Below are 13,529 nucleotides of genomic sequence, written 5' to 3'. Positions count from 1 at the left end.
TTCAATTGATATATTTAGCGAGCAATTCCAAATAGAGCACACAGATAGGGAAGCTATAACATCGTTGTCAAGTAATCTTTTGTTTTATTTACCCATTCTGCGAGTAATTGTGACTTACACAAGGATATACGATCAACACACATTTTCAAAGTTTTGCAGAGAGAAACATTTTGGTTCAAAGATAAACATGATAGTCTAAATTAATATTACAAATGTTACGAGGGAGCTCTTTTTGGAGCAGCAGGCCATGCTTGTCCGTTCACAGCACCTAGACATCCTAGCTTATAGCCGAAAATGCCACAATTCTGGAGAAATCTTTGGCGTGTACTGGACTCCCTTACAGATCCACCTAAAAGGTTGCAGGACCGAGTTGTTCTGGGCGTTTCCGCAAGCAAGCACAGTCACCTGACTCATCTGAGTCTGCAAAGTGAGAGGAGTATCCCCCTGCAACAACATACCCGATTTCTCATTCCATCTATAAGTCGCCATGTGGTCTTATCGCCCAGCACCTTGGAGCACCAGAAAACCCGAAAGGTGGCAATGCAGGCGAAAACATCAGCCTTTCAGAATTTTGTGCGCGAGATGTACGATGGATACTACGACCTTGTGCTCTCACAGGAGCGAAGAAAACACGGCTTGGATCCAGAACAACAGCTCTACATTCGAAGGCTGGGATACAAGGATCTTCTGCGACTTCAGGGATTGGCCAATGACTTGTGGAAAAGGATGGACAGGGTACGGAAGCAGAAGTACAAGGATCTGGCCCTGAAGGCGCTGCGTCGCCGTAGCCTGCGTCTGCCCCCCGATCCCTTTCGAATACCACCACATATCAAGAGATCATCCAAAAGTTTAATAAAAAAAAATCTGTTTTTATTCGGTTTTTAAAACCACAATAAACAGAGGAACTAACATGTTAATCTTCCTATTAATAATGCATTAAGTTATCACGAAACTATTGTGTACAATTAACAAAAACCAAATCTTGGATTTTTAAAGAATAAATTAATGTTTCTTAAATAATGCGAGAAACAGCGCATCTAATAAATTTGTAATGCTTACTTGGAAAGTGGGTGCTTATAGTTTTTATTTACCAACTTCCTAACTTAACAAACAACAAAGTTACGGCATTTCCGATTAATCAGTTATATGGCGGCTATAGGATATAGTCCTCCGATCCTTATGAAATTTGGTAGGTCGGATTGATTGGCCAATTATAAAACCCATAGCTTCCTAACTTTACAAACATCAAAGTTATGGCATTTCCGATCAATCAGTTATATGGCAGCTATAGGATATAGTCGGCCGATCCCGGCCGTTCCGACATATATACTGCGTGCAAAGGAAAGAAGGGTGTGTGCAAAGTTTCAACTCGATAGCTTTAAAACTGAGAGACTAGTTTGCGTAGAAACAGACAGACGGACAGACGGACATGGCTATATCAACTCAGGAGGTGATCCTGATCAAGAATATATATACTTTATAGGGTCGGAGATGTCTCCTTCACTGCGTTGCACACTTTTGACCAAAATTATAATACCCTCTGCAAGGGTATAAAAATATCAAATAAAACTAGTCTCAAGAAGAGCACACTGTATCAATGTAAGCCAAATAACAACTCATTCATGAAAGTGGATTGGATAATACCAAATATCTCTTCAGATATGTAGTATATGTGAAGAACTTCAAAACTAGTTAGGTTTAAGTTATGAATGTATTTTTTAAAAATTTTAGAAGAAAAACTATTATTTTGGGTATATTCCTTTATTAAATTGAATACGAATATGTTATAGGTTATAGGTATAGCGACGCCCACAAAATTCGGTTAAAGCTTATTAATGTCGAGCAAGCCGTTGTTATCTTCAAGTTTTAGTCTTGGCCGATTCCCGTATGTTAAACTTGGGAACTCGATCTTTTCTGGCCAGTATTTTATTGGAATTATCCTCGATATTAATGGCACTGATGATTAGATTGACGCGTCGCTCAATAACGCCAATAACTTTACGTTGTGCACCGTTAAAAAAGACTTCGTGCTAAGCACATTCAGGATGGGGGCATTGTCGCAGGCTAGTTGTCTGTAAAGCATTTAGCCATTAGTTTATAGGAAAGTAAAATCCTACAAGGTCTCACCTGAATATATCCTCGATGCCCTTGAGAAGCTGGTCTAGTCTGATGATCAGGGTGCGCTTCTTTTCCCTAGTCTCTTCAGCAAGTTGCTCGATCCGCTCCTTTTCGGCATTCAGATAGTCCAGCGCCTCAGTCTTGAGCTTCAACTCCTTTTCTGTCTGCTCCGATTTCTGACGTTCTGTGAATTAGAGTTTCTATAAATCGGTTCTATAATATCCAGGATATCCTTTCTGTAAGCCCACCTATTTCATCCTGCAGCTCTTGTGTGGAATCGTTCAACACCTCCACCTCGTGGCTCAGTTCGTTCACATAATTGAAGAGGGCAAAGTTTTCGTCCTCCTGGCGCTTGAACTGGGCCACCAGTCGCTCCGCATCCTCCTCTCCGTAGAGCAGCTTGATTTTCTCGATAATCTCCTTGTACTCCAGGAGTTGCCGCTCGTAGGTCTCCTTCTGGCTCTGCTTTTTGTCCAGCTCGCGCTGCTCCAGCTCTGGATTGAGTCGCTTCTGGCCTTTTATTTCAAAGAACTTCTGCAACTTGGCATCGTGCTCCAGGCGACGCTGCATCTCGCGCATCTCCTGGATGTGCATCACCTTGTCGTTCTCGTTGCGGTCCTTCAGTACGGACAGCTTGTTGCAGAGTTCCTCCCGCTGGCCAGCGTCGACTGGTCGATAAGATCCATGATGAATGATGCATTTTTGGTAAAAACCAGTTCTAAACCAATTTAAGATGCGTAACAAAGGAAACGAAAAACAAAAAGAAAACTATTAAACTTTAACTTAAATATAAATAGAATTTGTTAGCCAAGTAAACATATTGCGAAACGAAAAACAAACGTTTTTGGGAGGATCGAATAATTGAATGTGTATAGTTTGTGCTTATTAAATAAAATAATGCAATTTTAGTTAACTCTGTTTATTTGTAAACGAATTTGTTTAGTTCTCGCCCAAACGACTAGAGTGAAGCTGTTTCTTTAAGTAATGTGTAGTGTGTTTACCTTTTAAATTAAATTAAAGCCTAATTTTATTATTATTATGTTTAGTTTAATGACAAGCGTTTATGAGATTATCCGACAGAAGCGACGAGAAGAGGAGTACAACAAACCGTTTGCTCCGACAAACGCAAATAAATTATTGGTTTTGAAAAAATCTAAAAAAAAACAATGAGAAAACGAAGTCGATTGTTGTGTTATTATTTTAGTTCTGCCAGTGCGATTTTCTGTTCTCCCAGTGTAATTAGAGCCTGAGTTGTTTGAGAGTTCGCGGGATGCCCGCTTGCATGCGAAATTGCTTTTGATCTCGTTCCGTTAATTGATCGTAAGTTGTACGCTCTATAGAGATACCCATACCCATACCGATAACGATTACGATACCGATACCATATATAGTTTAGTGGATCCAACGAGCTGTGCTCGAATCAAGCCACGCGGTGTGTCCCGAAACTTCATCCTTCAGTTGAGTTTCCGAACTTATCCCAGTTATGGGCCATCCAAAACGATGCCCTGCACAAGATGTATACGTAACTAGAGCCTAAGATTCGATTATAGATATACATATATATAATTCTTGATATATATTGTAACGACCTGATTCTTTATTTCTGCTCGCTACGTAAACGTGCGGCTAGCTCAGAGAGGTTGTGAGTTCGTTCCACCAAATTTATATTGAATGACCGCCCGTGACCAAAGGATAACGCCAGAACTGATTAGGTTGGTGCTGGTTTATTGTTTCTCTAAAATATAGCCTTATTGCTATTAATCTGCTGCCCGTTGTCGCTGTCTTCTGCTGAGCTGCTCCTGGCTCGCTGCTGCGCTGCTCGTGGCGTGCTGCTGCGTCGCTCCTGGCTTACCGCTACGTCGCTCCTGGCCTGCTACTGCGTTGCTTCGGCTTGCTGCTCCGGGTGACTGATATCGGGACGACTCCACCAAAACCCTGGATGTTATGCGAACTTCCCTACCGGGGCCGGCAAGGTGTATCGCCTAGCAGGTGAACCGAAGTTACGCCTTATCGCCTAGCCAACTTTATCGCCTGGCTTCCGGAGTTCAGCCTGGACTTTGTCGGCAAGGTGTATCTCCTAGCAGGTAGAACAAAGTTCTCCCTTATCGCCTAGCCACCTTTATCGCCTGACACCGCGCAAGGACTCCCTAAGTTTGACTTTACCACGACCTAGCACCGTTGGATCTCAGCGTTGTAGCCTCAGCCTTGTAGACTTGTCGGCGGGTCCTCTTTAGGCGGGTCCGAAGTCCGCCAATTCACCGTATGACCTCGTTGCCCTTGCCATATGAGGGTCCAAGATCCGAATGTTTCCCGTTTGACCTGGATGCCCTTCATTTCTCCGGCTTTCTCGCCTCCTCCGCTGTTGCTAGGCCGATCTCCTGCATCGGGATTTGTGGGGAGTTTATGACTCCTCACAATATAATAAAGTTAAGTGGAATACATCGTTGTGTTATAGAAGAAATTAAAATATAACCAACGTATGACTTCGAGTAATTCAATAACACTACATATATTTTATTTACGGAGTTATTAAACGTAGATCCACAATTACAAACCTTCTAGAGCTCACTACATTTGTGATAAAAGGCTTTAATAGTAGTTTTCAAACAGACGTCATTTACACTGACTTTCTGTAAATCACTTACGTCTTATTCAAAAACTTGACCTTTTAGGTTTTCCAGTTCATCTGCTTAAATGGATTTCAAGTTATCTAAATGGCAGGTCACAACGGGTCCTTTTTATACCCTTGCAAAGGGTATTATAATTTTGGTCAAAAGTGTGCAACGCAGTGAAGGAGACATCTCCGACCCTATAAAGTATATATATTCTAGATCAGGATCACCTCCTGAGTTGATATAGCCATGTCCGTCTGTCCGTCTGTCTGTTTCTACGCAAACTAGTCTCTCAGTTTTAAAGCTATCGAATTGAAACTTTGCACACACCCTTCTTTCTTTTGTACGCAGTATATATGTCGGAACGGGATCGGCCGACTATATCCTATAGCTGCCATATAACTGATTGATCGGAAATGCCATAACTTTGGTGTTTGTTAAGTTAGGAAGTTGAGATTTTCTATGGGTTTTATATTTGGCCAATCAATCCGACCTGCCAATTATTTATGAGTATTAAGAATGCATCATATGAATAGTTTTGGAGAATATAATTTACAGAATATTCTGCAAGGGCTCCGCCCGAAGTTAGCTTTTCTTTCTTGTTAAAAATTCATTTTCTGAAATTCTCCGTGTTACCTCCGGTGTCCCACAAGGGAGCCATCTGGGTCCGTTACTTTTTACATTATTTATTAATTATTCCCTCAATTATAAGTCATTCTCGCGTACTTATGTACGCAGATGATGTTAAGTTGTGCCTGCAGTATAAGGACATTTCATGCCATTTAGACTTGCAATCCGATCTAGATAATTTTCAAAACTGGTGCCAAGATAATTTACTAAATTTAAACGGCTCCAAGTGCAAGCTGATGACTTTTTATCGGGCCAATCCGATATACGCGACTTACACGTTAAGTGGCAGCTCTTTGGATAGAATAACTCTTGTAAACGATCTTGGCGTTCTCTTGGACCCTAAACTAAAATTTTCTAATCACATTTCGTCCATGGTTAATAAAGCCAGAGGAGTGCTTGGATTTATTAAAAGGTGGTCAAAAGAATTATATGATCCTTATTTGACTAAAACTTTATTTATTTCGCTAGTCCGTCCGATTCTGGAGTATGGGTCTCCCGTCTGGAGTCCACAATACGGAATACATATTGGTCGTATTGAATCTGTACAAAAAAACTTCCTTCTTTTTGCTTTACGGCGCCTAAACTGGGATGCAAATCTTATCTTACCTTCTTATTCTAGTAGACTTCTTTTGATAAATTTACCATCCCTAGCCAACCGTAGAACGATGCTTAGTACGATCTTTATTTATAACCTTATACATGGTGATATTGACTGCCCCGACTTGTTAAGTCGGCTAAACTTTTCTGTGCCAAGTAGATTAACTAGAAATTATATTCCCCTAATTTTAAATCATTGTAGATCTAACTATGCCTTGCATGAGCCTTTCAGAGTATTATGTTCTGACTATAATAGACTTTTTCCTGTAATTTCAAATCTTGACTCTGTGCCGCTCCTAAAACGATTAATACTTGCTTCATTGGCACAAAATTGATCTATTGAACTATTGAACTATTACTTTTTTCCCCGGACCTTTACCTTTATTTTCCTATCTCGCGTCTATCTTATCGCGAAACGTGCCTTACGATACACGGCTGCGCCCCTCGGTCGGTTGGGCGGGTAAGTGGGCCGTGGGACTCCGCGCGAAAAAAAAAATATATATATATATTTATGTATTTATATATATGGAGGTCGGAATGGAGGCAGATGCAAATACGTAAATAAGAATAAGTTAAATGTTATAGATTTTAAATGCAACGGCAGATACTAGCACAGATGCGAACCGAAATACGTTACTGTATACATACACTGAGCGAAACGAGAACGTGAAAGTGGCGAAGGAGAGGCGTGGATCGATTGGGGTATTCCCCGCCACCGCAAACCAAGAATAGACGCTAAAATAAAATACTTAAAGATTTAAATGTGGATTATCGTAGCATCAGATATACGTAAATAGAGACCGATTCGGAGGAGTCTTGCATATAGTACTGCATCCTACCACTTACCTACTACTAACTTACGTAATACCAGTGCATTCGTAGTAATAATAATCGCTACATACGTGTACATTGCTAGTGGCTTTTACTTTAAGCTCTGCGACCCGCTCCAGATCGAGACTACTACTTTTCCTAACTACATACGTATTTCCATCAGATCAGTCAGACCTACAGATACTTTGCAGCTACATTTTCTACTCGTACTTCCCTCCCCGCGATCGCCGATTGGACCCGCAGGCTCCGTTTATACTTAATCTATGTAACTCTAATTTAAAGCCATTCTATGTTAGCTCCGTAAGTTGTAAATTATCAATATAAACTATACGTAAAAAGAACAAACACAAAACAAACAGCAACCAGTGAGAATGTGGAAAATGAAACAAATAAATTAAACAAAACGATTTAAACAAATTATGAAACGCCCTTGGGTTTTTATTGACAAGCAGTGGGATTAATTTTGGCAATGAATTTGGAAAATTACATAAAATCCCTTATAGGAAAAAATAATGGAACAAACTTTCGGTTGCTCAGGGATTGGATAGCCACCAACTCGATTTCTTGCTCATCCACTTTCTGGTTCTTCATCCATCAGCGTTAACTTGGTAGGGATAAAAAGGTTTATATCGTCCCGTTCTATCCAGGGATTCCTCGATGGTCAGAATGGGCTTAATGGCCAGACTGGTCAACTGGGCATCTAGCCCGGCCATTGACAACTTGATTGGAATCGCCTACATTGGCTCCTTGCAAGATTAAATTACATTTAATAAGAATACTACAAGACTTTAAAATAACCTACCTTAAGTTCTTCTTCTGATCTGGACCTCCAAAGAACTTCTTTTATGGAAAATAACGGTTTATCTCTTATAGCATTACCTCCTCTATTTACCTGGTGTCCCGAAATTTTCAAAAATGTCTTTAATTTAAACAATTTTGGTTTTTGCAAGCTTTACAGTAAAGTGTTTAGTCACGCCCCTCTTGGACTGCCAGGAAAGTGGCTCGTCCAGGTCCAGCGGTTGGTTGCCACGTCGGCACGCTGGTGCAGCAAGGCAAAATACTACAGCTTCACAAGGTCCCTAGTTAAACAAAAAAGACAATTAAAAGAAAAACTTTAAAAATGAGTAGTATTATCGATTTCGAGAAGACTTCTACATTTGCGTTCAGTCCAAAGGTGGTAGCACTGCCCCTATCTGAACCCTGTGTGTCGCAAAATTCCCGTTCCGCACATTTTCCGCGAAATCGTTTCGCGGTTTTTCCCAAATTTGTCAGTTTTTCGACCTCGCCCCCCGCTGACAGACCCCTCATAAGTTGCATCCCGATCCCCCGCTGACGCCACGATCCTGGGCCCCGTGCAAAAGTGCGTAGGAGGAGCTCCCAAGCCGCAAGACCGCTTTCATACCCTCACGACTGCCAGCATTGCCAACCTCAACAGATCAACATGTTATGCGTGTGAGTATAGTGTGGACTACAACCAATTTGGGAACACTGTAGCTAAGTCACCAACCACCGATAAGTGGTGTACAAAACTAAAAAATACCATCATAATGTTCAAAATTAATATTCTAGCCATGTTCGCAACCACGTACTTAAATGCATCACGGACTCAGCCCATTTAACGCCAAACGTCTCCAGCGCAAAATTAAAAAAAAAATTGCTCATCACGATATATTTTATTTGTTAAACATAAGTTATAATATTGCAAAAATACCTTAGACTAATGGTTATAAACGTTTTTTTCCAATAAATCGGTCTTGTCTCATACTGTCACTAATTTATTCGAAATCAGGACTCCAAAATCGGATGTCGGAGCTTTTTGTAAATATACAACTCCGCATTTAATTGTTATAGCTGAAACATATATTTAATCTATTTGGATAGACTTATGACGATCCTTTTGATTTTATTCGATTTGCATTAATAAAATGACTTAAATTATGGAAAAGAAGATAAACATGTGTACATGGAATAGCATGGTATAAACATGTGTATGGGTCAAAAAAAGAAGCCTATTTAATATATTCAATAATTTTTGAGATTTTAAAAGAACATCCATGTCGCTGGCCCACAAGATATCGATTCAACTTGAAAACTATTCGTCTTTCCAAATTAAATGTAAAAATAATAATTTTAATTATATGTTACTTGAAAAAATTTAAAGAAATTAATTCATTTGAATATAGTTAAGTAAAAAGTTTAAAAGCACCTAGTTTAAAATCAAATTAGCTTTTTTTATGCCATATTGACTGATAAGCTCAAACATTAATTTTCAAAAGACACTATTCATTTGGCCATCAGTGTGGAATCAGGCACATTAGACTCTTTGCAGTCAAATCGATTTTGATGGGGTGCTCTTAAAACGTGTTTTGTGATTATTATTATAAGATTCAGCTTGAACATACCTCAGATCAGTTCCCTTTGTGAGCTCGGTCGCACTCGTTCTAAGCTCGGCGGCACGTGCCCCTCCAATCGACACTATCAGTACGCACTTATTTTAACCAAACCCAATTCCTATGTGAGTGTTTTGTGCTCGCGAGTGCATTACTAGTGCATCAGAAAGATATATTTAAACCCCGAGACTATGCATCTTAAATCGATCCTATCAAATCTACTGTTCTTTTGCGCCGTCTCTTTGAGGCTCAAACCAAGTGAGTAAAGTTCAAAATGATAATACAAACCGAACGGCAATAAACCTTTTCCGTACATATATGCGAGCGTGTGCTGTACAGTGTACACATACTGGCGTGTACAAATTGGTTTACAAAACAAAGTTCTCTCGGAGAGAAAGTCTCAAAACAAGATTTCAGCCGGTTCATCTTGAAATCGCGCGTTGCATTCCCATCAGTCATCTTTGTTTATCTCATATTTTTAATTTGTTCAGTATAGACCAGAGAGTACTTTGAATTTGAATCAAAAGAGAGTTTTTGCGGAAATATGTAATACCAAAAACCGGATATTTAAGCTAATGCCGGCAGTTTTATAGTTTTAACGAGAAATTCGCGATTAAAATATCATATTCTTAAGAACAGTTCAAGTAATCACAGTTAGGTTGATTTATTTATATATAATATTACAATTGACTACAAATTTATAGAAAATTATTTATTTCTAGGTACATAGGCTTATTAGTTACTTATATAATTATTACAATCTATTTTTATACCCGTTACTCGTAGAGTAAAAGGGTATATTGTATTCGTGCAAAAGTATGTAACAGCTAGAAGGAAGCGTTTCCGACCCTATAAAGTATATATATTCTTGATCAGGGTCACTAGCCGAGTCGATATAGCCATGTCCGTCTGTCCGTCTGTCCGTCTGTCCGTCTGTCTGTCCGTCTGTCTGTCTGTCTGTCTGTCCGTATGAACGCTGAGATCTCGGAAACTATAAAAGCTAGAAGATTGGCATTTTGCATGTAGATTTTAGAAGTTCCTACGCAGCGCAAGTTTGTTTCAAAATGGTGCCACGCCCCCTTTAACGCCCACAATCGCTTATATACGATTTAAAAAATTTAAATATTTCGGAAAAGTAAAAATGCAGTTTTATTGTGTTTATCAATACCTATCGAAATGTAGAAGAAATTTTTCAAATCGGACCATTCGTTAAAAAGTTATGCGTGATCAAAGTTTCTATCTCCATCTCCCTCACACTTCCTTTACGTGAGTAACGGGTATCTGATAGTCGTGGCTCCCGACTATAGCGTTCTCTCTTGTTTTATTTAAATATTTGCACATACTGATGTTGATTATAATGATTGATTTCAAACTCTTTAATATTCGTTAAAAATTGCTGAAAATATTTGATTTAAGTTATTGTTAACACCATTTAAAATTTAAATTTGTGTTATTTAAAACCGAAGCATAAAGGCAGGTCTCATAATATAGTTAGGTACAAAATAATTGACGATCTTTATTGCAGTATTTGCGGAATGTGAGAACTCCCAGTTTGAGTGCGACAACGGCAGCTGCATATCGCAGTTTGATGTCTGCAATGGCGACAAGAACTGCCCGGATGGCTCTGATGAGACGGCCCTGACTTGCGTCTCCCAGAGGAGGCACTGCTCCAAGCCCTACTTCCAGTGCACCTACGGGGCATGTGTGATCGGGACGGCGGCCTGCAATAAAATAAATGAATGCGCCGATGGCTCGGACGAAACCAAGTTGCGTTGTGGAAACGAGGACGATATACGGCAGCACGATCGGCTTCTTCAGGGAAATTGCCAGTAAGTACTACAGCATAGAGAATAGCTAAAAAGAAATAGACATTCATTTAGAAGGTTTGTCTTTTAGAGCGAGGATAAAATTAATAATAAATTAATAATTAAGTATCTAACGACAGTATCCCAGCCGCACAAATTACTTACTAAATAAAATCCAAGAAGGAGTCTAATATGAGGTTATTTCAAGATGTACCACCAGAATGATATTGTCTTAAAATCAAAAGCTTTTGTATATAACTTTCTTAATAAGGTTAATTTGGATTACGACCTCCTAAATAAACCTAACATTACATTAATCGAATTTGTTCTGTCCGATGTTTATTTTTAAGAAGACTTTAAAAACTCCATAAAAATACCCATTGTTTCTTTCCTAAGCTTCTTGGAGATCAGAGATCTTTAGCTGTTTTCGATATTTCTCTCTTTTAAACAAATTAATTTTTCTAGGGATAATGAGTTCAAGTGTCCCTCCGGAATTTGCCTGGACAAGGGGAAATTCCTGTGCGATGGCAAGGACGACTGTGCGGATGGCTTCGACGAGTCGGTGAATCTGTGCGGTCACATGGAGTGTCCGGCGTACTCCTTCAAGTGCGGGACGGGTGGCTGCATCTCGGGAACCCTGTCCTGCAACGGGGCGAACGACTGCTTCGATGGTTCGGACGAGGCCCCGTTGCTCTGTAACACGACCAAGAAGGTGACCACTCCCGCCGTGGTTGAGACTCCGCTGGAGCTGGTGGGCTGCCCCCTGCCCTTGAGCGACGAACGGCCCATCGTGACGGGCGCTGGCAGCCGCATCCTGACCGGACCCATTACCCGCGGAACCGTGCGCTTCTCCTGCAAGCAGGGCTTTGTGCTGGAGGGCGAGGAGACCAGCTACTGCGCCAACACTAAATGGGGTACTTCTACGATCCCGAAATGCGTGAGTGAGTGGCTCAGTCATGGCTGTTTGCCCTGCATCATTTTTGATTCGCGCTCCTTGTTTTTTCGTAGAATACTGCAGCAGCTCCGGCGAGTTCGATGGGTACTCCACCAAGGCGCTGTGCACCCACAACGGGCAGCAGGTGGACTGCCGCAAGCCGTTCCATCCGCCCGGCACCGAGGTGAAGTTCGTCTGCGCCACCGGGTTTAAGACTCTGAGCAGCCTGCCGGAAATGAGGTGCATGAAGGGCGGCTACTGGAACCGCGGACGTCAGCGGTGCGAGCAGGACTGCGGCCAGATAGCCACGCCCACCAAGAGCTTCTCGGCCAACGGCTATACGATCAACAACACGGTGGTGCCCTGGCATGTGGGCCTGTAAGTGTGTCCCATCCGGACGGTATTAACCAGAGGTGCTAAAGATCCCTTTGTAGGTACGTGTGGCACAACGAGAAGGACTACCACTTCCAGTGCGGAGGATCGCTGCTCACCCCAGACCTCGTCATCACGGCCGCCCATTGCGTATACGACGAGGGCACCCGGCTGGCCTACAGCTACGACACATTCCGGGTGATTGCGGCCAAGTTCTACCGCAACTACGGGGAGACCACGCCGGATGACAAGCAGCGAGATGTGAGGCTCATCGAAATAGCGCCGTAAGTTGGGAAAAACAAAGCTATACATATTCCAAGCCATTTGTTTATCCTCCGCAGTGACTACAAGGGTCGAACGGAGAACTACTACCAGGATCTGGCCCTGCTGACACTCGACGAACCCTTCGAGCTGAGCCACGTGATCCGGCCCATTTGTGTGAGCTTCGAGAGCTTCGCGGAGAAGGAGAGCGTCACGGATGGGGTGGAGGGCCAGTTCGCGGGATGGAGCATCGAGAACAAGCACGAGCTGCAATTCGTGCCGGCTGTGTCCAAGTCGAACTCCGTGTGCCGGCCGAAACTGCGCGACATCCAGTCGGACAAGTTCTGCATCTTCACGCAGGGCAAATCGCTGGCCTGCCAGGGCGACAGTGGCGGAGGATTCACCGGCAAGCGCGAGACCGATGCCAACTCCGCCCGGAAAATCCAACGCCACTTCCTCTACGGGGTGATCAGCAACGCGCCCAACGCAGACCAGTGCGCCCACAGCCTGACCGTGATGACCAACATCCAGTACTTCGAGGACATGATCCTGAACGCGATGCACAGAAGCGTGGAGACCAGGTCCTAAATACGGAAACTTATTAAGCCCCTTTGTGATTAGAATAGATTTAAATGCAGAGATTCGGCGGCCATAGTCTTTTGTTCCCCAGACAATGCGAACTTAAACTAAGTAAAAAATAAATATCGAATAAAACTAGTCTCAAGTAGAGCAGACTGTATCAATGTAAGCCAAATAACAACTGAGAAAGTCTAACGATTAACTCATTCATGAAAGTGGATTGGTTAACTATTAAATAGCGTTACTCTTATTTCATAATACCAAATATATCTTCAGATATGTAGTATATTTGAAGAACTTCAAAACTAGTTAGGTTTAATTTATGAATGTATTTTTTTAAACATTTTAGAAGAAAAACTATTATTTTGGGTATATTCCTTTATTTATTTGAATACGAATA

The 13,529-nt window shown here is 41.5% G+C and overlaps 3 protein-coding genes across 3 annotated transcripts; 2 read left to right on the top strand and 1 right to left on the bottom strand.

The window, feature by feature from the left end:
* The first annotated feature begins 22 nt into the window (after positions 1-22).
* On the top strand, positions 23-1,066 carry LOC108040576. Its single transcript, XM_017118080.2, has one exon. The coding sequence runs from the start codon at positions 295-297 to the stop codon at positions 883-885; it is 591 nt and encodes a 196-aa protein (XP_016973569.2). The 5' UTR covers positions 23-294; the 3' UTR covers positions 886-1,066.
* A 793-nt stretch (positions 1,067-1,859) lies between these two features.
* LOC108048089 (outer dynein arm-docking complex subunit 1-like) lies at positions 1,860-3,474 on the bottom strand. The gene is given in 6 exon segments (XM_044457071.1): positions 1,860-1,996; positions 1,999-2,072; positions 2,128-2,302; positions 2,367-2,777; positions 2,780-2,836; positions 3,471-3,474. Coding segments are annotated over 6 exon segments (858 nt in total).
* A 5,738-nt stretch (positions 3,475-9,212) lies between these two features.
* On the top strand, positions 9,213-13,298 carry LOC108038291 (modular serine protease). Its single transcript, XM_044456948.1, has 6 exons — positions 9,213-9,436; positions 10,704-11,007; positions 11,449-11,924; positions 11,992-12,295; positions 12,352-12,573; positions 12,631-13,298. Exons 1-6 carry the CDS (start codon positions 9,370-9,372, stop codon positions 13,136-13,138), a joined length of 1,881 nt encoding a protein of 626 aa, XP_044312883.1. The 5' UTR covers positions 9,213-9,369; the 3' UTR covers positions 13,139-13,298.
* The last annotated feature ends 231 nt before the right edge of the window (positions 13,299-13,529 follow it).

Source organism: Drosophila rhopaloa, unplaced genomic scaffold (genome assembly GCF_018152115.1).
Source record: "Drosophila rhopaloa isolate 14029-0021.01 unplaced genomic scaffold, ASM1815211v1 contig_155, whole genome shotgun sequence".
In the NCBI taxonomy this organism is placed as follows: Eukaryota; Metazoa; Arthropoda; class Insecta; order Diptera; family Drosophilidae; genus Drosophila; species Drosophila rhopaloa.
Note: the sequence above shows the minus strand (reverse complement) of the source record. Positions and strands in the feature narration are given on the sequence as shown.

Excerpts from the sequence above, each read along its gene's own strand:
- LOC108040576 (XM_017118080.2), top strand. The coding sequence starts at position 295 with ATGCCACAATTCTGGAGAAATCTTTGGCGTGTACTGGACTCCCTTACA.
- LOC108038291 (XM_044456948.1), top strand. The coding sequence starts at position 9,370 with ATGCATCTTAAATCGATCCTATCAAATCTACTGTTCTTTTGCGCCGTC. Across the intron at positions 9,437-10,703 it reads CTCTTTGAGGCTCAAACCAA|TATTTGCGGAATGTGAGAAC; the intron begins GTGAGTAAAGTT and ends TCTTTATTGCAG. Across the intron at positions 11,925-11,991 it reads TACGATCCCGAAATGCGTGA|AATACTGCAGCAGCTCCGGC; the intron begins GTGAGTGGCTCA and ends GTTTTTTCGTAG.